The sequence below is a fragment of the Passer domesticus genome, chromosome 32, assembly GCF_036417665.1.
Source record: "Passer domesticus isolate bPasDom1 chromosome 32, bPasDom1.hap1, whole genome shotgun sequence".
Classification (NCBI taxonomy): Eukaryota; Metazoa; Chordata; class Aves; order Passeriformes; family Passeridae; genus Passer; species Passer domesticus.
Genome location: NC_087505.1, coordinates 121,715 through 149,262, shown reverse-complemented (window position 1 = coordinate 149,262; position 27,548 = coordinate 121,715). Strand labels below are relative to the sequence as shown.

At 58.8% G+C, this 27,548-nt stretch overlaps 1 protein-coding gene across 1 annotated transcript; it reads left to right on the top strand.

Moving 5' to 3' along the window:
- The first annotated feature begins 10 nt into the window (after positions 1-10).
- Positions 11-27,516, top strand: KIRREL1 (kirre like nephrin family adhesion molecule 1). Its single transcript, XM_064401474.1, has 15 exons — positions 11-198; positions 12,903-13,052; positions 13,426-13,575; positions 14,105-14,262; positions 15,257-15,407; positions 16,512-16,617; positions 17,513-17,661; positions 17,754-17,881; positions 18,841-18,967; positions 20,327-20,427; positions 21,302-21,500; positions 22,564-22,671; positions 23,220-23,359; positions 24,274-24,351; positions 24,974-27,516. The coding sequence occupies exons 1-15, from the start codon at positions 147-149 to the stop codon at positions 25,430-25,432; spliced, it is 2,256 nt and encodes a 751-aa protein (XP_064257544.1). The 5' UTR covers positions 11-146; the 3' UTR covers positions 25,433-27,516.
- The last annotated feature ends 32 nt before the right edge of the window (positions 27,517-27,548 follow it).

Sequence of the window (27,548 nt, the reverse complement as noted above, 5' to 3'; positions counted from 1 at the left end):
CCCCTCCCGGCCGGGCCAGGCCCAGGCAGCGCCGCCGGTACCGGGGGCGGCGCGGGGCGCAGAGGGGCGGCCGGAGCCCCCCGCGCAGCGCCCCGGAGCCCCGGCGGGCCCGGCCCCGGAGCGCGGCCGCCGCCACGGGACGGGAGATGCGGATCCTCCTCCTGTGCCTGCTGACTCTCGCCGGGACCCGCGGGCAAGGTGGGCAGCGGCACCGGGACCGGGGACCGGGACCGGGAACCGGGAACTGGCACCGGGACCGGGAACCGGGAACCGGGACCGGATCGGGATCAGGCACCGCGATCGGGATCGGGGATCGGGAACCGGGAACCGGGATCGGGCACCAGGATCGGGATCGGGAACCGGCACCGGGATCGGGAACGGGGATCGGGCACCGGGAACCGGGACCGGGCACCGGGGTCGGGAACCGGGACCGGGAACCGGCACCGGCACCGGGTACCGGGACCGGGCACCGGGATCGGGATCGGGATCGGGAATCGGCACCGGGAACCGGGAACGGCCACCGGGAGCGGGCACCGGGATCGAGAACCGGCACCGGGAACCGGGATTGGGAACCGGCACCGGGATCGGGCACCGGGAGCGGCGCCCGGAGCGGGACCCGGAGCGGGACCGGCGGCGGCAGCGCGGCCGCCCCGGAGCGCCGTTCCCAACTCCGCGGGCAGCGCTCCAGCCCCGCTCGCCGCCGGTCCCGCCCGTTCCCGGCGGGATGAGAGCCCGGAGGGGTCCCGGCGGGTTCCCCGGTGCCGGCGGGCCCGGGCTCGCCGCCTGCGGAGCCGCCGCGGTGGTATCGGAGGGTTCGGGGGCAATCGCGGCCGGTTCGCCTCAACCCCGGGCCCGGTTCGGCCAAATCCCGGGGCGGTTCTGGTGGATTCCCGGGATCCGGTACCGGGGGGTCCCGGGGGGACCGGGCCCGGTTCTCCCGAACCCCGGGGCTGGTTCTGGTGGATTCCCGGGATCCGGTACCGGGGGGTCCCGGGGGGACCGGGCCCGGTTCTCCCGAACCCCGGGGCTGGTTCTGGTGGATTCCCGGGATCCGGTACCGGGGGGTCCCGACGGAGCCGGGCCCGGTTCTCCCTCCCGGTGCCGCTCCGTTCTCCCGGTTCCGGTCCCGTCGGAGCCCCCGGGCCGGGCCCGCGGTTTTGGGGCCGGGTCCCGCTCCCGGTTCCCGGGGCCGCTCCGGGGACCCCGGGCTCACACGGGACCCCCGGGGGGGGTCGGGGCTGAGGGTGATGGGGGGGCTTGACCCGGCCGGGGGGGGTCTGTCCGTGTGTCCGTCCGTCCGTCCGTCCGGGGCGAGTGCAGGCGCCGCCCCCGGGGGGTCCCCAGGACCCCAAGCCGGGCATTCCTTGGGATCGGGGCTGGGGGCGGCCCGGACCCCCCCTCTGCCCACCCCCACCCCCTCCAGAGCGGCCTCCCGGGGTGGGGGCGGGGAACAACCCCAACCCCCCCCCCAAAAAAATCCCCAAAAACCCCCAAACCCCCCCAAAACCCGCCCCGGGGGAAACTGAGGCACGGGGAGCTGCTCTGCCAAGGTCACGCTGAGGAAAAGCCGCGGGGTTTTCGGGGGGGGGTCCCCAAAACCTCCCCAGACCCTCGGGGGGCCCGGGGGGGAGGCGCCCCCTCCCTTGGGGGCAGTTTTGGGGGTCCCCCCCTGTCCGCGGGGCCGGGCTCTGCCCCGGCGCGGCCTCCGGCTCTCCCCGGCTGCAAAATCCAATCTAATTTTTAATTAAGGGGGCGGCGTTGCTAAGATGCCGAGAGGAGAGAGGGGAAGGGGAAAAAAAATAAAAAGGGAAAGAAAAAAAAGGGAAAAAAAACCCAAAAAAACAAAAAAAACCCGGCGGGAGCGCGGGGGGTGGGGCAGGAGCGGGGAAGGAGCCGCGACCCCCGGGACCCCCGGGACCCCCGAGGGCAGCGCGGGACCCCCGGGAACAAAGGCGGCCGCGCGGCCGGCCCGGGGCACGGGGGAGCTCGGCAGGAACGGCCCCGGTTTGGGGTGAAACGGCTCCGGTTTGGGGCAGGAACGGCCCCGGTTTGGGGTGAAACGGCCCCGGTGTGGGGTGAAACGGCCCCGGTGTGGGGTGAAACGGCCCCGGTTTGGGGTGAAACGGCCCCGGTTTGGGGCGAAACGGCCCCGGTTTGGGGCAGGAACGGCCCCGGTTTGGGGTGAAACGGCCCCGGTGTGGGGTGAAACGGCCCCGGTTTGGGGCAGCAACGGCCCCGGTTTGGGGCAGGAACGGCCCCGGTTTGGGGTGAAACGGCCCCGGTTTGGGGTGAAACGGCCCCGGTTTGGGGCAGGAACGGCCCCGGTTTGGGGTGAAACGGCCCCGGGGTGGGGTGGGACAGTTCCAGTTTGGGGGGGGAGGGATCCGGTTTGGGATCGATGGCTCTGTTTTGGGATGGGATGGCTCCAGTTTGGGGTGGGACAGGTCTGTTTTGGGGTCAATGGCTCCGTTTTGGGATCGATAGCTCTGGTTTGGGATGGGGCAGCTCCAGTTTGGGATCAGGGCTCACATCCCTGCGTGACAATCCCAGTGACCCCCAAACCCATCCCAAATCCATCCCATCCCTTCAATCCCACTCCAAATCCACCGCAAACCCATCCCAAACCCATCCCAAACCCATCCCAAACCCATCCCATCCATCCCAAACCCATCCCAAACCCATCCCAAACCCATCCCAAACCCATCCCAAACCCATCCCATCCATCCCAAACCCATCCCATCCTATCCCAAACCCATCCCAAACCCATCCCAAACCCATCCCTTCAATCCCACTCCAAACCCATCCCATCCATCCCAAACCCATCCCAAACCCATCCCATCCATCCCAAACCCATCCCAAACCCATCCCATCCATCCCAAACCCATCCCATCCTATCCCAAACCCATCCCAAACCCATCCCAAACCCATCCCTTCAATCCCACTCCAAACCCATCCCATCCATCCCAAACCCATCCCAATCCCATCCCATCCATCCCAAATCCATCCCAAACCCATCCCAAACCCATCCCAAATCCATCCCAAATCCATCCCAAACCCATCCCAATCCCATCCCAAACCCATCCCATCCCTTCAATCCCAAACCCATCCCAAACCCATCCCAATTTGGGGGTTTCCCCCAAAATTTTGGGTTTTTTTTCCCCGGAAACGTGGGGTTTTCAGGAAAATGTGGGGGATATTTTGGAAAATGTGGGGTTTTTCCTGGAAAATTTGGGGTTCTTTGAGGAAAACATGTGGGTTTTCTGGAAATTGTGGGATTTTTGGCAAGTGGGGGTGTTCTTCAGGGGAATGTGCAGGATATTTTAGGAAATGTGGGGTTTTTCTTGGAAAAAGTGGGGAATTTTTGGGAAATGTGGGGGATCGTTGGAAAACGTGGGGGATTTTTTGAAAAAGGGAGGGTTTTTCCTGGAAAATGTGGGGCTCTTGGAGGAAAACATGGGGTTTTTCCTGGAAAATGTGGGGGATTTTAGGAAAATTTGGGGTTCTTTCAGGAAAACGTGGGGGTTCTCTGGAAATTGTGGGGATTTTTGGGAGCCGTGGGGGATTTTGGGAGCCGTGGGCTGTCCCTGGGTTTGGGATTGGGATTTGGGGCGGGTTTGGGGTCCCCGGCTCATCGCTCTTCATTTCCCACCAAATCATTCCCTGGCTCTTATCGAAATGAAACCCATTCTTCTTCCCCCGTTTCAATCACTCGCCGTGATTGCGCCTCAAATTGAAATATTTATTCATTTGCTGGGCCCTTCTCTCTCTGCCGGGGTTTTTATTTATTTTATTTTATTTTATTTTATTTTATTTTATTTTATTTTATTTTATTTTATTTTATTTGTTTTATTTTATTTTATTTTATTTTATTTTATTTCATTTCATTTTATTTCATTTTATTTTATTTTAATGTATTATTTTATTTTATTTTTTATTTTGCGATTTTATATTCGAGTCTATTTTTAATTTTATTTTTATTTTATTTTTTTGTTTTATATTTCTATTTTATTTTTGTGTTTATATTTTATTTTTTCCCCTTCCCTCACATGGGAGAGGTGACAGCAGGGACCTGACCCCAGGGGATTTGGGATCCCCAAACTTGACCCCAAACCCCCCTTGACCCCAAACTTGTTCCAGGGTGACAGGGACAGGCCCAGGAGCGCTGGGAACGGGATTTGGGGGGATTCTTTATGATTTTGGGTTGTTTTTTGGAATTTTTTGTGATTTTGAGGTGATTTCTTGTGATCTTTTTGTGATTTTGGGATGATTTTTTGTCAATTTTTGAGATTTTTGGTGATTTTTTTGTGATTTTTTGTGATTTTTTTGGTGATTTTTTGTGATTTCGCAGTGATTTATTGTGGGGTTTTTTGTGATATTTTGTGATTTTTTGTGATTCCTTGGTTATTTTTTGCAATTTTTTTGTGATTTTGTGGTGATTTTTTGTGCTTTTGGTGTGATTTTGTGATTTTTTGTGATTTTGGGGTGGAAAACCCCAACCCTGGGGCCCTTCTCCCCCTTCCCTTCGTGCCCCTGGGGCGACCTCACTCATTAATTCATTCATTAATTCATTAATTTATTCATTAATTTATTCATTCATTAATGATTTCTTCATTTAATCCTTCCCGGTTTAATCCAGGCTTGGTTTAATCCCGAGTTTTCTCAGCAGTAATTGGGGATTTTTGGGAATTTTGGGAATTCTCGGGAATTTTTGGGAATTATCGGGAATTTTTGGGAATTATTGGGAGTTAATATCCTGAATTATCGGGAATTCTCAGGAATTATCGGGAGTTCTTGGGAATTATCGTGGATTTGGGGGAATTTTTGGGAATTATCTGGAGTTTTTGGGAATTATCGGGAATTAACATCCTGAATTCTCAGGAATTATCGTGGATTTTGGGGGATTTTTGGGAATTACCAAAAATTATTGGGAATTTTCAGGAAATCTCGGGGATTCTCAGGGATTTTTGGGAATTCTTGGGGATTATCAGGAATTCTTGGAAATTATCGGGAGTTATCGGGGATTATCGGGAGTTCTATCAGGAATTCTCAGCAAATTTCGGGAATCATCGGTAATTTTCGGGAGTTATCCGAGATTTATGGGGAATTATCGGGGATTATCGGGATTTTATCGGGAATTATCGGCAGTTATCGGGATTTATCGGGAATTATCGGGGATTATCGGGATTTATCGGGAATTATCGGGATTTTATCGGGAATTATCGGGAATTATCGGTGATTATCGGCAGTTATCGGGAATTATCGGCAGTTATCGGGATTTATCGGGAATTATCGGGGATTATCGGGATTTATGGGGAATTATCGGGATTTATCGGGAATTATCGGGATTTTATCGGGAATTATCGGGATTTTTCCAGGATTTATCGGGATTTTCCCGGGAGCTCCGGGCGGTTCCGCCCCCTCCCCCCATTCCCGGCTCCTCTTCCCTTCATTATCTCCTCATTAATCGCTCCCGCTCCCGGCGCTAATTGCGCTCTCCGGGGCGCGCGGCTCATTTGCATAACCCCGCCTCCGGGCGGGGGGCGGAGCCTGAGGGGCAGAACCCCCAAAATGCCCCAAAATTCCCCCAAATCCCCCCAGGCCACAGAGACCCCTCAAGGAGCCGGGGCTGGTCCCGGGGAACAGCGGGAAAAGGGTCGGGATTTGGGATTTGGGATTGGGATTTGGGATTGGGATTTGGGATTGGGATTTGGGATTTTGGGTTCTGGATTTGGGATTCTGGGATTTGGGATTTGGGATTTTGGGATTTGGGATCACGGATTTGGGGTCTGAATTTTGGGATTTAGGATCTGGGATTTGGGGTTTAGGAACTGGGATTTGGCATCAGGGATTTTGGGATTTGGGGTTTGGGATCAGAGATTTGGGATCTCAGTTTTGGGGTTTAGGAACTGGGATCTGGGATTTTGAGGTCAGGGATTTGGGATTTGGGATCTGGGATTTGGGGATTTGGGGTCTGAGATTTGGGATCAGGGATTTGGGGGTTGGGGTTTAGGATCTGGGGTTTGGGATCTGGGATCAGGGATTTGGGATTTGGGATCTCCAGAGGCGCCGGGAGCCGGAGCAGCCCCTCCTGTGCCCCCTGCCCCCAAAAGTGACACCGGGACCCCGGGATGGGGGGAAGGAAGGAGGGGATTTGAGGATCGGGGAAAAATGGGGGGAAACAGGGAAAAATGGGGGGGAAATGGGAAAAATGGGGGGGAAATGGGAAAACAGGAGAAAATTGGGGCAAAAACCAGGGGGGAAAGGGGGAAAAAACAGGGAAAAATGGGGGGAAAAAACAGGGAAAAATGGGGGGAAAAGTGGGGGGAAATTGGGAACACGGGGGGAAAATGGGGCAAAAACCAGGGGGAAATGGGGGGAAAAGGGAAAAAAGGGGGGAAAAGGAGGGAAAAGGGGAAAAGGGGAAGGAGGCCTTTGCTGCAAGGCTGGGACAGAAAGGGCTGGCGGCGTTGCCATGGCAACGGGCGGATTATGATCCAAATGGAAATCAAAATCCGGGGGGGTTTGGGGTGGGAATGGGAAGGAGGAAAAGGAGGAGGAGGAGGAGGAGGGGGAAGGAAAAAACAACTTTTATTTCCAAGGCGAGAGCGGCTGGAGGCGTTGCCATGGGAACGGGGAGGGGGGGGGAAATTTAATTTTTTTTTCTTTTTTTGGGCTTTTTTTTCCCTAATTAAATGGGGATGGGGAAGGGGGAGGAGGAGCGGGATGAAGGCTCCGAGGGCTCGGGGCATCCCTGGGAGCGGCGGGGCTGGGGAGGGAGCCTGGCCCAGGCGGATTGCACCCCCAAAATTCACATTTTCCCCCTTAGCCAGGTGGGGGTTTACCAAAATCCACATTTTCCACCCCAAATCCACATTTTCCCCCCTTCCCCATGTGGATCTTCCCCAAATCCACATTTTTTCCCCTTTCTTCATGTGGACTTTTCCCAAAATCCACGTTTTCCCCCCAAAATCCACATTTTCCCCCCCATTTTCCACCCAAAATCCACATTTTCCCTCCAAAATCCACATTTTTCCCCCCAAAATCCACATTTTTCCCCCTTCCCCATGTGGCTGTTTCCCAAATTTCACTTTTTCCCTCCCTTCCCCACGTGGATTTCTCCCAAAATCCACATTCTTCCCCTTTTTCCAGGTGTTTTTTCCCCAAAATCCACATTTTCCCCCAAAAATCCACATTTTCCCCCTTTCTTCATGTGGACTTTCCCAAAATCCACATTTTTCCCCTTTTTTCAGGTGTTTTTTCCCCTAAATCCACATTTCCCCCCCTTCCCCAGCTGGTTTTTTCCCAAATTCCCCTTTTCTTTCCCTTCCCCAAAAGGATTTTCCCCAAAATCCGCATTTTCCCCTTTCCCACCCTCCTCGGGGGAACATCCCGGCGCTGGGGCCACTTTTGGGGGGACAAATTTTCCCCTTTTCCCTCCTCCTTTCCCTCTTTTGGTGAAATTTTATTTTCAAAAGCAAAAGAAAAGAAAATTCCGAGCGGATTTGACTCAAATCAAGTTGGGAAAAAAAGGAATTTTCTCCTGGGGCCGAGCCCCCCCAGGGCGGCTTTGGGGCGATTTTTGGGGCGGTTTTGGGGTTTTTGGAGGGATTTAGGGCAGGAACGGGACCTTGGCGTGGGGGAGAGGGAAACTGAGGCACGAAAATTCCGATTTTCTGTGAAAAGCAGCGATCCCCATCCCGGAAAAAATCAGGGAAAACTCCGCAATGATCCCAAAACTGGATGGAACTGCCCCAAAGTCGGGCGGGCCGGGCAGCAGAGGGTTAAAACCTCGGCGTTTTTGCCTTTCCAGAGGGAGCCTTGGCAGGAAATTCCTCAAATTCCAAAAGTGTGGGATCATCGCCCGGCCCGACCGCAGCGGGGAGGGAGCGGCAGCGGCGGGGCTCGGGACACCCCAAAAAAAACCAAATCCACCCTAAAAAACCCCGAATTATCCCAAAAAAATATCCAGCATCTCATCCCAAATAATTCAGAGTCTCATCCCCCAAAAAAAACCAAATTCCCCCCTTAAAAGACCTCGATTTCTCCCTAAAAAATCCCGAATTCCCCCCCGCAAAAATCCAGAATTCTCCCCCCAAATAATCCAGAATCCCATCCCCAAAAAACCCCGAATCCCTCCGCAAAAATCCTGAATTCTCCCTCCAGAAAAAATCCAAAATCTCACCCCAAAAAACCCCCAAATCCTCCCCTAAAAAAACTCCAATTCTCCCTAAAAAATCCCGAATTCCACCCCCCCAAAAATCCGGAATTCTCCCCCCAAATAATCCAGAATCCCATCCCCAAAAAACCCCAAATCCTCCCCAAAAATCCCAAATTTCGCCCCGCAAAAAACTCCGAATCTCCCCTAAAAATCCCGAATTTTCCCCCCAGGAAAATATACGAAATCTCACCCCAAAAAAAACCCCAAATCCTCCCCTAAAAAACCTCGAATTCTCCCTAAAAAATCCCAAATTTCCCCCCCCCGAAAAAATTAGAATCTCACCCCAAAAATATCTCGAATCCCACCCCCAAAAAATTCCGGATACTCAAAAAAAAATCCCAAGTTCCCCCAAAAAGGCCCCGAATGTCCCCAAGAAGATCCCGAACACCCAAAAAAAACCCCCAGAAAATCCCAAACTTCCCAAATTTCCCTCCTGGGGTGACCCCAGGTGGATCAAGCCCCCCAAAAACCGACCCGAGCCCCCCAAAAATCACCCAGACCCCCCAAAAACCGCCCTGAGCCCCCCAGGGACCCCTCCCCAAATCAGAGCCCCCCCCGTCCGCCCCTCCCCCGTTCCCGAGCGCCCTTGATTGGCGCGGCTTTAATTAATTTGCGGAGGAACAATGTCTAATTAAGACTTTTGTTTGTTGGCCTGGCCGCGCGGGGGGGGGAGGGGGGGAGGATTTTTTTTGGGAGAAGTTGGGGGGAAAAAAAAGATCGAAAAATCCCGAATTTGATGAGAGGGAAGTGGGGAGGGGAAGTTTAAAATGGGGAGAAAAAATTAAAAATGGGGGGGGAAATTAAAATAGGGGAAAAAAAATTTAAAATGGGGAAAAAAAATTTAAAATTGGGAAAATTTTAAAAATGGGGGAAAAATTTTAAAAACGGGGGGAAATGCAAAAATGGGAAAAAATTTAAAAATGGGGAAAAAAATTTAAAATGGGGGAAAAAAATTTAAAATGGGGGAAAAAATTGCTGGAACCGTTCCCCCCCTCCAGGAGCTGCGGCCTCATTAGCGATGTCTTAATGAAAGGTCGCTAATTAATGGGATTGGCGGCCCCGGATCGGGAGAGGCGGCCCCGGGGGGGAGGGGGGGACTGCCCTGCCTCAGTTTCCCTGTGGAATAACCCACCCGTGCCTCAGTTTCCCCCACCCGTGCCTCAGTTTCCCCCACCCGTGCCTCAGTTTCCCTCATCACTGGGAATTCTGTCCCGGCCCAGAAAATCCGGGAATTCCACCCCGGGCCGGGATTTTGGGGACACCCGGGGCGGCTCCGGGAATTCTCCGTCCCCTCCCCCGGCTGGGCCCGAGGTCCCGAATTCCCGATCCCAAAATAGCTCCGGGCGCGGGGGGAGCGCGGGCAGCGGGGCGGGAGCCCGAGACGGGCCGGGAAAACGGGCTGGGAATCCCGGGAAAACGGGGATGGAAATCCCGGGAAAACGGGACCAGAATTCCCAGGAAAACGGGGTCGATCCCTGGTGAAAGAGGCTCCCAAATCCCCACCGGGATGGGACCCCCCATTCCCTGCACTGCCGGGGTCTCCAGCTCGGGACCCCTCCCCATCCCATCAATCCCATCCCATGGATCCCATGGATCCCATAAATCCCATCCCATAAATCCCATTCCATCAATTCCATCCCACTGATCCCACCCCATCCCATCCCATAAATCCCATCCCATGGACCCCATAAATCCCATAAATTCCATCCCAGTGATCCCATCCCATAGGTCCTGCAAGTCCCTTGCCATAAATCCCATAAATCCCATCCCATGGATCCCATCCCACCAATCCCATGGATCCCCTGGAAGCCGGGGAAGAGCTTTTTTATTTGATTATTTTATTTTTTTTAGAACTCTCCTCCCCCCCCAGCCTGTTTTGGGTTTGGGTTTTTTATTTTGTTTTATATTTTTTTTTTTGTTGTTTCACATAAAAATAGCAGCGAGCAGCTCGGGAAGGGAAGAGGGGAAAGGCTTCAAATGCAAAACCTCGAGGAGAGGGGAGGGAGGAGGGAGAGATCAAACAGGGAGGGGAGGGAAAAGGGGGGAAAAAGGGGGGGAATGTGGAAGAAAATGGGGAGAAATGGGGGGAAAAGGGGGATAAAAGGGAAAAATGGAAAAAATAGGGGGAACGCAGGGACAGCCGGGGACAGGGGGACAGAGGGGACACAGGAGGGACACGGGGGGACACGGGGAGCTCCCTCAGCGTCCTGGCTCTGCCCGGTTTGGGGACATTGCCGTGGGGCCGTGGCGGGTTTGGGGACAGGGGGACATTGCCGTGGGGCCGTGGCGGGTTTGGGGACAGGGGGACATTGCCGTGGCGGGTTTGGGGACAGGTCTGGGGACATCCCCGCGGGCACAGGCACGTGCTGCCACACGGCAGGGGACCGCGGTGACAAGGAGGGGTGGCACAGCGGCACAAGGGGACCGCGGTGACAGGGGCGGCCCGGTGCCAGCGCTGGGGGGCACACGGTGACACGGAGGGACGCGGCAGCCAGGCGCCACCTCGTGCCCGTCCCCCCGCGGGGCCGCCGCTGTCACCTCGGCGCAGTGTCACCACCAAAACAAAGCCGTGCCACCGCCCGGCGACACCGTAGGGGTGGCACCGCCACCTCCCCCCCATCCCGCTCCCTGCCAGGGGAGGGGGGACGGGGACAGTGGCAGGAGGTGGCTCCGGCTGTGACAATGGCCACCAGCCCCTGGCGGGCTTTGTCACCGCGGCTGGCGCGGGGGGTGGCACTGCGGGGTGGCATTGGGAGGTGGCACTGGAGGGTGGCACTGGGAGGGTGGCACTGGGAGGTGGCACCGGCACTGGAGGGTGGCACTGGCACTGGAGGGTGGCACTGGAGGGTGGCACTGGGAGGTGGCACTGGGAGGTGGCACTGGCACTGGAGGGTGGCACTGGCACTGGGAGGTGGCACTGGCACTGGGAGGTGGCACTGGCACTGCGGGGACCCGGCGCTGGCGTCTCAGCCTTGGGGACAGCGCGTGGGGACACAGGGAGGGTGGCACGCCGGGCAGGGGCCACCAGGGCCAGCTCGGGCAGGGGACAGCGACACCGGGAACGGCGGAACGGGTGGGACATCCCCGGCTGTGCCCGGCTCCCCCCGGTGTCCCCCAAAACCCGGGGCCATTCCCAGCTGGGTCGGTGCCATCCCGGTGCCCGTTTTCCCCTCGATCTCCCCCAAAATCCCGGTGCCCGCGGCTCCCCCCGCCCCTCTCCCTCCCCTCCCTCTCCCTCCCCCCTTTGATCTCGCCCCGCTCCATCCCGCCCCCGTTTCTCCTTCATCTTCCCCCAAAATCCCCGCAGCCCCCGCCCCCCGATGGCGCGGGGGTGGCACCGGGGCACCCCGGGCTGGCGGCGGCGGTGGCTGTCCCCAAACACCGCAGGGAGGGAGCGCGAGGCTGGCACGGGCTATTCCCGGGGGTCCCGGGGGTCCCATCCCGGGGATTCGGGGGTGTCCAAACTCGGGGATCCCTGGATTCCCCACCCTGAGGATCTCTGGATTCCCCACCCCGGGGATTCGGGGGTGTCCAAACTCGGGGATCCCTGGATTCTCCATCCCAGGGATTTGGGGGTGTCCAACCCCGGGGTTCCCTGGATTCCCCACCCCGGGAGGAGCAGCAGACACCCCCACACGAGGATTTTGGGGGGATTTTTGGGGATTTTGGAGCCGCCGGGGGTTTCATTTTCGGGATCGGAAGCAGGAGGGCCCCGCAGCCCGCGGATTTTGGGGATTCAGGAGGAGAGGAGAGGAGCGGGGCGGGCACCCCGAGCTGTGCCGTTCCGTGCCGTGCCGTGCCACATTCCGGAGTAAAACCCGGGAGAAGCGGGGGTCGCGCTGCCCGCCCCCTGCCCCAGGGCACCCCGAGCCCTCCCCCGCTCCTGTCCCTGTCCCTGTCCCTGTCCCCGTCCCTGTCCCTGTCCCCGTCCCTGTCCCTGTCCCTGTCCCTGTCGCGTCCCTGTCCCTGTCCCTGTCCCTGTCCCTGTCACATCCCGCTCGATCCCCGCGGGCCGCGTGACCCCGGATCGATCCCGAACAGCCGGGATTGGGATCGGGATTGGGATCGGGAGCCGGAGCGGCGGGGCCCGGGCTGGGGGGGTTGGGGGTCGTGGGCAGCTCCGGGGGGTCCTGGGGGGATCCCGGGAGGATCCTGGGGGTGCTCAGTGGGATCTCGGGGGGATCTCGAGGCGGGGGGGTTCCAGGAGGTTTCCGGAGGATTTCAGGAGGATCCTGGGGGGATCTTGAGGGGATCTCAGGGGGATCCTGAAAGGATCTCAGGGAGGAATTTGGGGGGTCTCTAGGGGGATCCTGGGGCGTTCAGGGAGGGAACTTGGGGGAGGATCTCGAGGGGGATCTCGAGGGGGATCTCGAGGAATCCCAGAAGGATCTCAGGGGGATCCTGGGGGATCTCGAGGGGATCTCTAAGGGGATCTTGGGGAGGATCTCAGGGGGATCTCGAAGGGGGGTCCCAGGAGGTTTCTGGAGGATCCTGAGAGGATCTCAGGGGGGGATCTCAGGGGGGATCTCAGGAGGATCCTGAGGGATCTCAGGGGGATCTCGGGATCAGGGGATGTCGGCACACGCGGTGCCGCGGTGCCGGGCGCTGCGCGGTGACCGCGGCTCCGTGCCCGGTGCTGACCGCGGCCCCGTGCCCGGTGCTGACCGCGGCCCCGTGCCCGCAGCGGTGCAGACGCGTTTCGTGGAGGAGCCCGAGGACCAGACGGTGGTGGCGGGGCAGAGAATCGTCCTGTCCTGCGTGGTGCTCAACTACTCCGGCATCGTGCAATGGACCAAGGACGGGCTGGCGCTGGGCATGGGCCAGGGCCTCAAAGGTGCCGCGACAGCGGGGCCGGGGGTGGCACCGGGAGGGGAGGGGGGACCTGGGGGTGGCACCCACGGGGCAGGGCTGAAGGGTACCTGGGAAAGGGGCAGTGGCTCTGGGGGTGTCCCTGTGTGACTTCCAGTGCTGGCCCCACAGCCTGGGCATGGGATGGGGGTGTCCCTGTGGGGTGGGGGTGTCCCTGTGGGGTGGGGGTGTCCCTATGGGATGGGAGTGTCCCCATGTGTGACCCATGGGATTGGGATTTCCCTGTGGGATTGCGGTGTCCCTGTGGGGTTGGTGTGTCCCCGTGGTGTTGGCGTCCCCATGGCGCTGGTGTCCTCGTGGCGCTGGTGTCCCCGGGTGACGCCGCGCTGTCCCCGCAGCGTGGCCCCGGTACCGCATCGTGGGCACGGCCGACTCGGGCCAGTACAACCTGGAGATCCGCGACGCCGAGCTCTCCGATGACGCCGTCTACGAGTGCCAGGCCACCGAGGCCGCGCTGCGCTCGCGCCGCGCCAAGCTCACCGTGCTCAGTGAGGGCTGGCCCCGGTGCCACGCACGGGCCCCGGTGTCCCCCATGGTCCCGTGTCCCCAGTGTCCCACACGGTCCCCAATGCCCCACATGCTCCCGTGTCCCCCACGTCCCCCATGGTCCCGTGTCCCCAATGTCCCACACAGTCCCCAGTGTCCCCCATGGTCCTGTGTCCACAATGTCCCACATGGGCCCCAGTGTCCCCTATGGTCCCCAGTGCCACACACAGTCCCATGTCCCCCATGGTCCCGTGTCCCCCATGGTCCCGTGTCCCCAGTGTCCCACACAGTCCTGTGTCCCCAATGTCCCACACGGTCCCCATTGTCCCCCATGGTCCCGTGTCCCCCCATGTCCCCTATGGTCCAGTGTCCCCAATGCCCCACACGGTCCTGTGTCCCCAATGTCCCTCCCCGTGTCCTCCAGAGCCTCTCACGTCCCCCCACCATTCCCTGTGCCCCACAGTCCCCAGTGTCCCCTCCCCATTCCTGGTGTCCCCTCCCGAGCCGGTGTCCCCTCTGTCCCCCCCGCAGTCCCCCCGGAGGACCCCACGATCGACGGCGCCCCCGAGATCCTGCTGAGGGCGGGGACCCCCTACAACCTGACGTGCCGCGCCCGCAGCGCCAAGCCCGCGGCCACCATCGCCTGGTTCCGCGACGGGCAGCAGCAGGACGGCGCTGTCACCAGCACGGTACGGCCGGCCCCGCTCGGTGTCCCCAGTGTCCCCAGAGCTGTCCCCTCTGTCCTCCCTCTCCCCTCTGTCCCCCCTCGTCCCCCGTCACCATCGCCTGGTTCCACGACGGGCTGCAGCAGGACGGCACTGTCACCAGCACGGGATGGGGACACCGCAGTGTGGTGGCCGTCCCCTCCTGGTGTCCCCAGCCCCCCTAGAGCTGTCCCCTGCCGGTGTCCCCAGCCCCTGTCCCTGTCCCCTGCCGATGTCCCAGCCCGTGTCCCTGTCCCCTCCCAGTGTCCCCTGTCCCTCTCCCCTGCCGGTGTCCCCAGAGCCGTCCGTGTCCCGCAGGAGCTGTCCCTGCCGGTGTCCCCAGCCCGTGTCCCTGTCCCCTCCCGGAGTCCCCTGTCCCTGTCCCCTGTCCCCGTCCCAGAGCCGTCCGTGTCCCGCAGGAGCTGTCCCTGCCGGTGTCCCCAGCCCGTGTCCCTGTCCCCTCCCGGAGTCCCCTGTCCCTGTCCCCTGTCCCCGTCCCAGAGCCGTCCGTGTCCCGCAGGAGCTGTCCCTGCCGGTGTCCCCAGCCCCTGTCCTTGTCCCCTCCCGGAGTCCCCTGTCCCTGTCCCCTGCCGGTGTCCCCAGCCCCTGTCCTTGTCCCCAGCCCCAGCCCCTGTCCCCTGCCAGTGTCCCCTGTCCCTGTCCCTGTCCCTGTCCCTGTCCCCTGCCGGTGTCCCCAGCCCCTGTCCTTGTCCCCAGCCCCAGCCCCTGTCCCCTGCCAGTGTCCCCTGTCCCAGCCCCTGTCCCTGTCCCCTCCCGGAGTCCCCTGTCCCTGTCCCCTGCCGGTGTCCCCAGCCCCTGTCCCTGTCCCCTGCCGGTGTCCCCTGTCCCAGCCCCTGTCCCTGTCCCCTCCCGGAGTCCCCAGCCCCTGTCCCCTGCCGGTGTCCCCAGCCCCTGTCCTTGTCCCCAGCCCCTGTCCCTGTCCCCTGCCGGTGTCCCCAGAGCCGTCCGTGTCCCGCAGGAGCTGCTGGCCGATGGCAAGCGCGAGAGCACCACGAGCCTGCTGGCCATCACCCCCACGGACCTGGACATCGGCCGCGTCTTCTCCTGCCGCAGCTCCAACGAGGCCGTGCCCGCCGGCAAGGAGACCTTCGTCAGGCTCAACGTGCACCGTCAGTGCCACCCGCGCCCCACCGCCACACCGCCACGGGGACAGGGACACGGGGACACCGGGACGGGGACAGGGACATGGGGACACCGGGACGGGGACAGGGACATGGGGACACCGGGGATACGGGGACAGGGACACGGGGACACCGCGACGGGGACAGGGACACAGGGACACCACGACGGGGACAGGGACACGGGGACACCGGGACGGGGACAGGGACACGGGGACACCGCGACGGGGACGGGGACGTGGGGACACCGGGGATACGGGGACAGGGACACTGGGACACCGGGACGGGGACAGGGACACGGGGACACCGCGACGGGGACGGGGACGTGGGGACACCGGGACGGGGACAGGGACACTGGGACACCGGGACGGGGACAGGGACACGGGGACACCGCGACGGGGACGGGGACACGGGGACACCGGGGATACGGGGACAGGGACACTGGGGATACGGGGACATGAGGACACGGGGACACTGGGACACCGGGGAAACCAGGGACACAAGAAGACGGGGACAGGGACACGGGGACAGGGGACAGGGGAACAGGGACAAGGGGACAGGGACATGGGGACACCAGGGACACGGGGACATGGGGACGGGGACACTGGGGAAACCAGGGAAACCAGGGACATCGGGGACACAGGACACAGGATATAGAGACAGGGACATGGGGACACGGGGACACCGGCACACCAGCGACACAGGACACAGGGATACAGGACATGGGGACACCAGGACATGGGGACACTGGGGGTGAAAGAGGCGGGGAGGTGGATGGGGATTTGGGGGCATTTTGGGGGATTTGGGGGGGGATTTTGGGGGATTTTTGGGGTGTCGCAGGTGGGAGCGGCGTCTGTGGATGGGAATTGCGGGAGGGGGAGGAGGAGGAGGAGGAAGAGGAGGAGGCAGGGCCGGCTCTCGGTGGCCAACGCCGACCTCCGGTGGCTGCCGCGGGAAGGGGCGGCCACCGGCGGGAGGGGACAGCGGGTGACAGCCCCAGGGAGCGCCCGCGGGTCCCCACGAGGCCGGGACGGAGCTTTTGGGGGACCCCCGCGTGTCCCCCCGAGCCCCCCTGATCCCACCCTGTCCCCACAGACCCCCCGACGGTGACCCTGTCCATCCAGCCCCAGACGGTGCAGGAGGGCGAGCGCGTCGTGTTCACCTGCATGGCCACGGCCAACCCCGAGATCAAGGGCTACAGGTGACCCCAAAACCCGCGCCACGGGGCTGCAGTCACTCGGGGTCACACAGTGTCCCCCCCCGGCTCTGTGCCCCCTCCCCTTCCCAAAACCCCTGGGATTGGGGCTGGGGTCACCTGGGGTCACACAGTGTCCCCACCCCAGCTCTGTGTCCCCTCCCCTTCCCAAAACCCCGGGGACTGGAAATCGGGATTGGAAACTGGGATTGGAAATTGGGATTGGGGTCAAATGTCCCCACCCTGGCTCTGTGTCCCCTCCCCAAAACCCATTGGAAATGGGGATTGGGATTTAGGATCGGGATTGGGGTCCCACAATGTCCCCGGATGTCCCCAACATGGGGGCCAAAGGGGGGTGATTGGGAATTAGGATTGGGGTCCCACGGTGTCCCTGAATGTCCCCAACACGGCTCTGTGTCCCCTCCCCAAAACCCTTTGGAAATGGGTTTTGATGGAATGGTGACTGGGATTGGGATTTAGGATCAGGATTGGGATTTAGAATGGGGATTGGGATTTCAGATGAGGACCGGGATTTTGGATGGGGATCGGGGTTTAGGATCGGGATCAGGGTCCCACAATGTCCCCAGATGTCCCCAACATGGCTCTGTGTCCCCTCCCCAAAACCCTTCGGAAATGGTGATTGGGATTGGGATTGCGGATCGGGATTGGGGTTTCGGATGGGAGTCAGGGTCCCGGATGGGGATCGGGGTATGGGACAGGGATCGGGGTCCCACGGTGTCCCCGTGTCCCCAACATGGCTCTGTGTCCCCTCCCCAAAACCCTTCGGAAATGGTGACTGGGATTGGGATTGCGGATGGGAATCGGGATTTCGGATGGGGATCGGGATTTCGGATGGGGATTGGGATTTAGGATGGGGATGGGGGTCCCACGGTGTCCCCAGGTGGGCCAAGGGCGGGGTGATCATCGAGGAGGCCACGGAGAACAGGTACGACACGCAGGTGGACTACACCTTCTTCACGGAGCCCGTGTCCTGCGAGGTGCACAACGACATCGGCAGCACCAACGTCAGCACGCTGGTGGACGTGCACTGTGAGTGACCCAGCAGCGGCCCCGAACCCCAAAACCGCCCCCAAACCCCCTCCCCACGCCCCGCTCCTGCCTCTGTCCCCGTTCCCCCCCAGTCGCCCCCCGGATCGTGGTGGACCCCAAGCCCACGGTGACGGACATCGGCTCCGACGTCACCCTGACCTGCGTGTGGTCGGGGAACCCCCCGCTCACCCTCACCTGGACCAAGAAGGAGTCCAACATGGTAGGAGCCCCTTCCTTCCGGAATGTTCCGCGTCCCGTCGGGGTCGGGGGGGCTCCAGGTGTCCCGAAATCCCCCAAAAAAATCACCCAAAAGAATCCCCCAAATCCCCCAAAAAAATCCCCCCAAAAAAAAAAAAAAAATCCAAAAAAGTCCCCAAAAATAATCCCCCCCCAAAAAAATCCCCAAATAATCCCCCCCCCCCCAAAAAAATCCCCCCAAAAAATTCCCCCCAAAAAAGCCCCATCCCGGGCAGTTCCTACTCCCTGCTCCCCAGTTTTGGGGTCAGCCCTTCCTCAGGGGTGCCTCCCCCATCCCAAAAATCCCCCAGAGCCGCTCTCCGGGGTCACAGCGGGGGTTGGGATTGGGGAATTTCGGCACACGATTCCCATTGGGATTGGGGTCACACACAACCCCTGAATGTCCCCACTGTGGCTTTGTGTCCCCTCCCAAAACTCCCTGAAAATGGAAATTGGGATTGGGATTTGGGATTGGGTTTGGGATTTGGATTGGGTTTGGGATTGGGATTCGGGAATGGGGTTGGGATTGGGTTTGGATTTGGGAGTGAGGTTTGGTATTGGGGTTGGGATTGGGTTTGGGGTTTGGATTGGATTTGGGATTGGGGTTGGGATTTGGGATTGGGGTTGGATTTGGGACCGGGTTTGGGATTGGATTTGGAATTGGATTTGGGATTGAGGTTGGGATTGGGTTTGGGATTAGATTTGGGATTGAGGTTGGGATTGGGGTTGGGATTGTATTTGGGATTGGATTTGGGACTGCAGTCAAACGAGACCCCTGAACCCCCCCACCATTCCTCCGTGCCCCCTCCACCCCCCAAACCCCCCAGATTCGGGGACCGGGGTTGGGATTCCCACGGGAATGATTTAGGGCCAGGCCGCCGAGCTTTGGGGCGCGTCCCGTGCCCCTCCCGGCCGTCCCCAAGCGTCCCCACGGCCCCGCAGGTCCTGAGCAACAGCAACCAGCTGTACCTGAAGTCGGTGACGCAGGCGGACGCCGGCCAGTACGTCTGCAAGGCCATCGTGCCCCGCATCGGCGTGGGCGAGAGGGAGGTCACGCTCTTCGTCAACGGTCAGCGCCCCGAAACCGCCCCAAAACCGCCGGGGGTTCCATGGGGCGCCCCCAAAAACCCCAAAACGCACCAAAACCTCCTGGGATTCCCTGGGGCGCCCTCAAAAACCCCAAAAACCTCCTGGGATTCCCTGGGGCATCCCCCAAAACCGCCCCAAAACCTCCTGGGATTCCCTGGGGCGTCCCCCCAAAAATTCTCTCATTTTTGGTCGGGGGAAGCAGAGGGAGTTTTAGGTTTTACGGATTGGGGTGGCTGGGATTGGGGGGGAAACAGAATTTGGGGGTTTTTGTTGGGTTTGGGACTGAGGATTGAGGGGAAAGGGTGAAATGGGATCATGGGAAGGGAATAAATCCTGGAAAGGGATTTTCCACACCATCCCTCCTTCCAGGGAGACAATGGGGGGGTCAGGAATTCCAGGAATTTCAACCTGGAATTTCCTGTGGGAGGTTCTCCCAATTCCAGCTAAAACTGGGGATTTTATCCCCCTCAAACCCTGATCCCGAGCCCTTCCCCAATTCCAGCGAAAACTGGGAATTTTATCCTCCAATCCCTCACTCCTGGCCTGGACACAGCTCCAGGAATTTCCTCTGCTTGGATCCCCCCAGGACACCCCAAATTCCCGATTTCCCTCCCAGACCACCCCAAATATCCCAGTTTCCCCCCGGACCACCCCAAATTCCCGATTTCCCCGCCGACAACCCCAAATATCCCCATTTCCATCCCAGACCACCTCAGATATTGCAGTTTCCCCCCCAGTCACCCCAAATCCCCGATTCCCCCCCAGTCACCCCAAATCCCCTATTTCCCCCCGGATCACCCCAAATCCCCGATTCTCCCTGGATCACCCTGAATATCCCCATTTCCCCTTTGGACCACCCCGAATCCCCAGTTTCCCCCCGGATCACCCCAAATTCCCGATTCCCCGTCCCTGACCACCCCAAATCCCCAATTCCCCGTCCCTGACCACCCCGAATCCCCGATTCCCCGTCCCTGACCACCCCGAATCCCCGATTCCCCCTCCCTGACCACCCCAAATCCCCGCTGCCAGGCCCCCCGATCATCCCAAATCCCCGATTCCCTGTCCCTGACCACCCCGAATCCCCGATTCCCCCTCCCTGACCACCCCAAATCCCCGCTGCCAGGCCCCCCAATCACCCCAAATCCCCAATTTCCCCCCGGATCACCCCAAATCCCCGATTCCCCGTCCCTGACCACCCCGAATCCCCGATTCCCCGTCCCTGACCACCCCAAATCCCCGATTCCCCGTCCCTGACCACCCCGAATCCCCGATTCCCCGTCCCTGACCACCCCGAATCCCCGATTCCCCGTCCCTGACCACCCCGAATCCCCGCTGCCAGGCCCCCCGATCATCTCCAGCGAGCCGGTGCAGTTCGCCGTGCGCGGCGACCGCGGCAAGGTCGAGTGCTTCATCGGCAGCACGCCGCCGCCCGACCGCATCGTGAGTCCGCACAGCCCAAACTCCACCAACAAAACCACTTCGTTCCAAAATATCACTGAATTTTATCATCAAATAGCCACTTGAATTCATATTTTAATATAAAATATATTGTAGTATATCTAATATTCTATCTAATATAACAATCTATCCCGTATTGCTATATCTGTATGTCAATATAAATTATATATATTGATAATATATAAAGAATATATATTAATAACATATAAACAATAAATATATATCAATATATATAATTAAGTATGTCGTGGGGTTGTATTTATCTATTAAGTATAATCTGTAAATGTAAAATGAATAATACAAAATAGTGTAGAATAAATAGGTAAATAAATAGGTAATATTTAAGAAATTTATACAATTATTTCTAAATATAAACGGAATTATTTTATAAAGATATATTACAGTTAATGTGTATTAATATGTATTTATCATTTACAAATATCAAACAGATTAAATACAACATAAATAAATTAAAAAAATAAAATATTATATTTGTGTTTATAATAAATATATATAAATAAATAGAAATATTTATATTTATAGTATAATGAATAAATATAAAATATAAAATATAAAACATAAAATATAAAATATAAACTATTAAATAATATAAATAAATATCTATATTTATAAAGTTATTTATAAATATAATATAGGTTAATTTATGATGAAGATGCAAGTAATATATATTAATATATATACTTAGAATACAATTTACAAACATAAAACAAATAAATAATATTAAATTTAATAGTTATAACTGTATTAATATCAGAATAATCCACAACCCCCAATTTAAACAGAATAAAACGAGCTCAGGGTTATTTCAGTCAATGCTGAGGCCGCCCCCCCGCAGGCGTGGGCGTGGAAGGAGAACATTCTGGAAGCGGGCACGCTGGAGCGCTACACGGTGGAGAGGAGCAACACGGGCAGCGGCGTGCTGTCCACGCTGAGCATCCAGAACGTCGTGGACGCCGACTTCCAGACGCGCTACAACTGCACGGCCTGGAACAGCTTCGGGCCCGGCACCGCCATCATCCAGCTCGAGGAGAAAGGTGACACGGGACAGAGCTTGGGGACAGTCTGGGTGACCTTGAGATGGGTTGGGTTGGGACAAACTTGGGCCAGGCACGGCCATCATCCAGCTCGAGGAGAAAGGTGACATGGGACAGAGCTTGGGGACAGTCTGGGTGGCCTCCAGTTGGGCTGGGACAAACTTGGGCCAGGCACGGCCATCATCCAGCTCGAGGAGAAAGGTGACACGGGACAGAGCTTGGGGACAGTCTGGGTGGCCTCCAGTTGGGCTGGGACAAACTTGGGCCAGGCACGGCCATCATCCAGCTCGAGGAGAAAGGTGACATGGGACAGAGCCTGGGGACAAGCTGGGTGACCTCGAGATGGGTTGGGTTGGGTTGGGACAGCTTCGGGCCCGGCACGGCCGTCATCCAGCTCGAGGAGAAAGGTGACATGGGACAGAGCTTGGGGACAAGCTGGGTGACCTCCAGTTGGGTTGGGTTGGGACAACTTTGGGCCAGGCATGGCCATCATCCAGCTCGAGGAGAAAGGTGACACCGGCAGGGAGAATGGGGACAATCTGGGTGACCTCCAGTTGGGTTGGACTGGGACAAACTTGGGCCAGACATGGCCATCATCCAGCTCGAGGACAAAGGTGACACCTGCAGGGAGCTTGGGGACAGTTTTGGGTGGCCTCGGGTTGGGTCAGGTTGGGACAACTTTGGGTTGGGCAAAGGTGACACTGGCAGGGAGTTTGGGGACAATTTGGGTGGCCTTGAGTTGGGTTGGTTGGGACAACCTTGAGCCCAGCACAGCCATCATCCAGCTCGAGGAGAAAGGTGACACCAGCAGGGAGCTCAGGGACAGTTTTGGGTGGCCTCGAGTTGGAAATCTGTGGGAATTCCTCCTGGAAAAGGTGGTGAGGCCGTGGATGGGGTTGGGCTCTCCGAGGAATTCCTGGAATTGTGGGTGACCAGCTGGGGCTCGGTCCCATCTTGGACTTGGGGACCCCCCAATCCCTCTCCGAGCCGAGCTGCGGGGCACGCCGGGAGGAGAGGCGTGGCTGTGGCACTGCCCCGTCCCCAAGCGGCCGTGTCCCCGCAGAGGTCCTGCCCGTGGGCATCATCGCCGGGGCCACCATCGGGGCCAGCATCCTCCTCATCAGCTGCCTGGTGGCCCTCGCCTGCTTCCTGTACCGGCGCCGCAAAGGAAGTGAGTGCGGACAGCGGGGTCACGCAGGGGTCACGCAGGGGTCACTCTGTGGTCACTGGGTGTTTCTATGGGGGTCACTCAAGGGTCACTCTGGGTGTCTCTTTTGGGGTCACTTCATGGTCACTCTGTGGTCACTCTGGGTGTCTCTTTTGGGGTCACTTCACAGTCATTCTGTGGTCACTTTGTGCTCACTCCGTGCTCACTGCGTGGTCACTCTGTGGTCACTCTGGGTGTCTCTATGGGGGTCACTCAGTAGTCACTCTGTGGTCACTTCATGGTCACTCTGGGTGTCTCTTTGGGGGTCACTTCATGGTCATTTTGTGGTCACTTCGTGCTCACTCTGTGGTCACTCTGGGTGTCTCTGTGGGGTCACTTCATGGTCACTTGTGGTCACTCTGGGTGTCTCTATGGTGGTGACTCAGTGGTCACTCCATGGTCACTCTGTGGTCACTCTGGGTGTCTCTTTGGGGGTCATTTCATGGTCATTTTGGGGTCACTTCGTGGTCACGCCGTGGTCACTCCCTGGTCACCCTGTGGTCGCCCGGCAGGCCGCAAGGACGTCACGCTGCGCAAGCTGGACATCAAGGTGGAGACGGTGAACCGGGAGCCGCTGACGCTGCACGCGGACAGGGAGGAGGACACGGCCAGCGTGTCCACGGCCACCCGCGTCATGAAGGCCATCTACTCGGTGAGGGACACGGGACACGCGGCCAGGCCGCGATCCCGGCGGGGAATTGTCACTGGGATGGCCGGGAGGCGCTGGCTCGGAGTGTCCCCAACCCGGGAGTGTCCCCAGCCCTGGGAGTGTCCCCAACCCGGGAGTGTCCCCAGCCTGGGAGTGTCCCCAGCCCTGGGAGTGTCCCCAACGTTGGGAGTGTCCCCAGCCTGGGAGTGTCCCCAGCCTGGGAGTGTCCCCAATGTTGGGAGTGTCCCCAGCCCTGGGAGTGTCCCCAACGTTGGGAGTGTCCCCAGCCCGGGAGTGTCCCCAGCCCTGGGAGTGTCCCCAGCCCGGGAGTGTCCCCAGCCCTGGGAGTGTCCCCAGCCTGGGAGTGTCCCCAATGTTGGGAGTGTCCCCAGCCCTGGGAGTGTCCCCAGCCTGGGAGTGTCCCCAGCCCTGGGAGTGTCCCCAAGGCCCAGCTGGAGCCACCCAGGATGGTGGGAATGTCCCTGCCCTCGGATCTTTAAGGGTCTTTTCCATCCCAAAGAATTCCAGCGGTCCCTGGGCCGGTTTAATGGGATTTTAGGGATCCGTCCTGGACCCATCCATGACCCCCGTGGATTCCCCATCCATGATGCCATGGATTCCATGATCCCATGGATTCCCCATCCCTGATTCCATGGATTCCATGACCCCATGGATTCCCCATCCCTGATCCCATGGATTCCCCATCCCTGATTCCATGGATTCCCCATCCCTGATCCCATGGATCCCATGACCCCATGGATTCCCCATCCCTGGAAGCGCCCAGCTCCACCTTGGATCCGCCTGGGCTATCGGGAGCCACCCCTTCCCACCACGGGATGGGTCTCAAGGCTCCTCCCCGCCCACCCCATTCCGTAATTCCATAATTCCATAATTCCACGTTCCCGTGGGTTTTCCAGTCGTTCAAGGATGACGTGGACTTGAAGCAGGACCTGCGCTGCGACACCATCGACACCCGCGAGGAGTACGAGCTCAAGGTCCGGTCCCGCCGGGATTTTAGGGTGGGAAGAGAGGGGCAGATCCCAAATTTTCTTTTTTTTTTTTTTTTCTTCCCCTGGAATGGGTGGAAAACTCCAGGGATTTCAGGCGTGAGGAGGTGGAATTGTTGGGAAGGAGGGGAAATTTTGGGAATGTGCAGCTTGGCTCTCTGGGATCAGGGATGGGATCGCAGGGAAGGAAGGAGATGTTCCAAGAGGGATTTGGGATGGATTTTAGGGAAAGAGGGTGTCAGGCTCTGGAGCATTCCCTAAGGGAATGGGCACGGCCCCAAAAATTCCAGGAGTGTTTGGACAAGGCTCCCAAGGGACAGGGTGGGATTTCGGATGATCTTGGTGTGTCCATTCCACCCTCGATATCCCGTAAATCCAAGAGATCCAGAGTTCCATGAATCCAGCCCTGCCCTAGTTCCATCCCCCAGGAAATCCCGAGGAGTTCCCACCCCCCAAAACAATCCTAAGGAACTCCCACCCCCCACTAACAATCCCAAAGGACCCCCACCCTCCATTGCCACGCCCCTCCCCACCCCAACCCCTCCACCCAACCCCAGAATTCCCAAAACCCGCTGGATTTTCCCCTCGTTTTTCTTTCCCCCCCATCCAGGACCCCACCAACGGCTACTACAACGTCCGCGCCCACGAGGAGCGCCCGGCCTCGCGCTCCGTCCTCTACGGCGACTACCGCGCGCCGGGCCCCGGCCGCTTCGAGGCGCGGCCGCCCTCGCGCCTCTCGCACTCCAGCGGCTACGCCCAGCTCAGCTCCTACCCCCGCGGCGGCCCCGAGTTCCCCGCCGAGGCGGCGGCGGCGGCGGCGGGGACGGCGGCGGGGGACACGGCCAGCCAGCTGTCCTACGAGAACTACGCGGGCGGCGCGGCCTTCCCGGGCGGCGCGGCCTTCCCACCCTACCGGCTGGGCTTCGGCGCGGCCGCGGGGCTGGAGCGCGGCGCCTACGAGGCCTACGAGGCCGTGGGCAAGTTCGGCAGCGCGGCGCGCTTCTCCTACACCTCGCAGCACTCGGACTACGGGCAGCGCTTCCAGCAGCGCATGCAGACGCACGTCTAGGGCGGGCGCGGCTCCGCGGGTACCTCACCGGCGTCCCCTGATATTCAGGGGTTCGCCCCGCGATCCCTCCCTCACCCGGTTCCCCCGGTTTCCTTGGAGCTTCCGTTCATTCCGTTGGTTCTTTTTCCGCCGGTACTTTCCCGCCCCCGCGGGTGGAGGGATGGGGGTGACACCGCCCTGTCCCCTCCCCGCGTCGCCCGCCGCCGGGGTTTGAGCCCTGTCGTCGTTGGGGAGCAGCTCTGCGTGTCCCTAAACCCCGGGGGACGTGCAAATCCCAAAAACAGCCCCGTCCCGAACCATTCCTGCTGGGATCTGTGTGTTCCCAAATCCAGAGGGACACACACATCCCCAAAAAACCCATCCTAAACCATTCCCGTTGGGATCTGTGTGTTCCCAAATCCAGAGGGACACACACATCCCAAAAAACCCATCCTAAACCATTCCCGTTGGGATCTGTGTGTTCCCAAATCCAGAGGGACACACAAATCCCAAAAAAACCCATCCTGAACCATTCCCGTTGGGATCTGTGTGTTCCCAAATCCAGAGGGACACACACATCCCAAAAAACCCATCCTAAACCATTCCCATTGGGATCTGTGTGTTCCCAAATCCAGAGGGACACACACATCCCAAAAAACCCATCCTAAACCATTCCCGTTGGGATCTGTGTTCCCAAATCCAGAGGGACACACACATCCCAAAAAAACCCATCCTGAACCATTCCCGTTGGGATCTGTGGTCCCAAACCCAGAGGGACACACACATCCCCAAAAAACCCATCCTAAACCATTCCAATTCCCCAAGCCATTCCCATTCCCATTGGGATCCGTGTTCCCGAATCCAGAGGAACACACAAATCCCAAAAACAGCCTCATCCCAAACCATTCCCAATCCCATTCCCATTCCCATTCCCATTCCCATTCCCATTCCCATTCCCATTGGGATCCGCATGTTCCCAAATCCAGAGGGACACAGAAATCCCAAAACCAGCCCCATCCCGAACCACTGCCATTCCCATTGGGATCTGCATGTTCCCAAATCCAGAGGGACACAGAAATCCCAAAACCAGCCCCATCCCGAACCACTGCCATTCCCATTCCCATCGGGATCAGCAGGAGGGTTCTGCGTGTCCCCAGATCCAGAGGGGACGCACAAACCCCACAACAACGCCCCATCCCGAACCATTCCCATTCCCTGTGCCTTGATTTTGGGCCCCCCTCCCTCAGGGACGGCTGCCCCCGTTCTCCCCATCCCCAAATCCCCCTGGAGCGGCGGGAGTTTGGGGTTTGGGGAGCAGCCCCCGTTCCGTACGCACACCGCTCCCACGGGAAAGGCGGCGCTGGGATCCCCCGATCCCATCCCGGGGCGACCCCAGAGCTGGGGGTCCCTCCTGTGAATGTAAATCCAGCTGGGAATAATCGCATTCCCAGGAATCCTGGGGATCCCGGGAAACCGAAACGTCGGGATCAGGAGCTCGGCCGGGCCCCTCTCCCTGGGCCGGGGACTGGGGGGCACCGGGGACCCCGGTTTGGGACTGGGGATTTGGGGGGGATTGAGTTCTGGAGGGAATTCCCAGCCCCAGTTCCCAAATTCCCAAAGGGACCCCGGTCTGGGACTGGGGATTTGGGGGATGAGTTTTGGAGGGAATTCCCAAAGGGATCCCAATTTGGGATTGGGGATTTGGGGGATGAGTTTTGGAGGGAATTCCCAGAGGATTCCCAGCCCCAGTTTGGGATTTTGCGGGTGAATTTTGGAGGGAATTCCCAAAGGAGCCCAAATTTGGGATTGGGGATTTTGCAGGTGAATTTTGGAGGGAGCTCCCAGCCCCAATTCCCAAATTCCCAAAAGAGCCCCAATTTAGGACCGGGGATTTTGCGGATGAGTTTTGGAGGGAATTCCCAAATTCCCAAAGGGACCCCAGTTTGGGATTAGGGATTTGGGGGATGAGTTTTGGAGGGAATTCCCAGAGGATTCCCAGCCCCAGTTTGGGATTTTGCGGGTGAATTTTGGAGGGAGTTCCCAATGGAGCCCAAATTTGGGATTGGGGATTTTGCGGGTGAATTTTGGAGGGAATTCCCGGTCGATTCCCAAAAAACCCCCGGGATTAGGTACAAGA

Excerpts from the sequence above, each read along its gene's own strand:
- KIRREL1 (XM_064401474.1), top strand. The coding sequence starts at position 147 with ATGCGGATCCTCCTCCTGTGCCTGCTGACTCTCGCCGGGACCCGCGGG. Across the intron at positions 18,968-20,326 it reads GGTCACGCTCTTCGTCAACG|GCCCCCCGATCATCTCCAGC; the intron begins GTCAGCGCCCCG and ends CCCCGCTGCCAG. Across the intron at positions 21,501-22,563 it reads CATCCAGCTCGAGGAGAAAG|AGGTCCTGCCCGTGGGCATC; the intron begins GTGACACGGGAC and ends GTGTCCCCGCAG.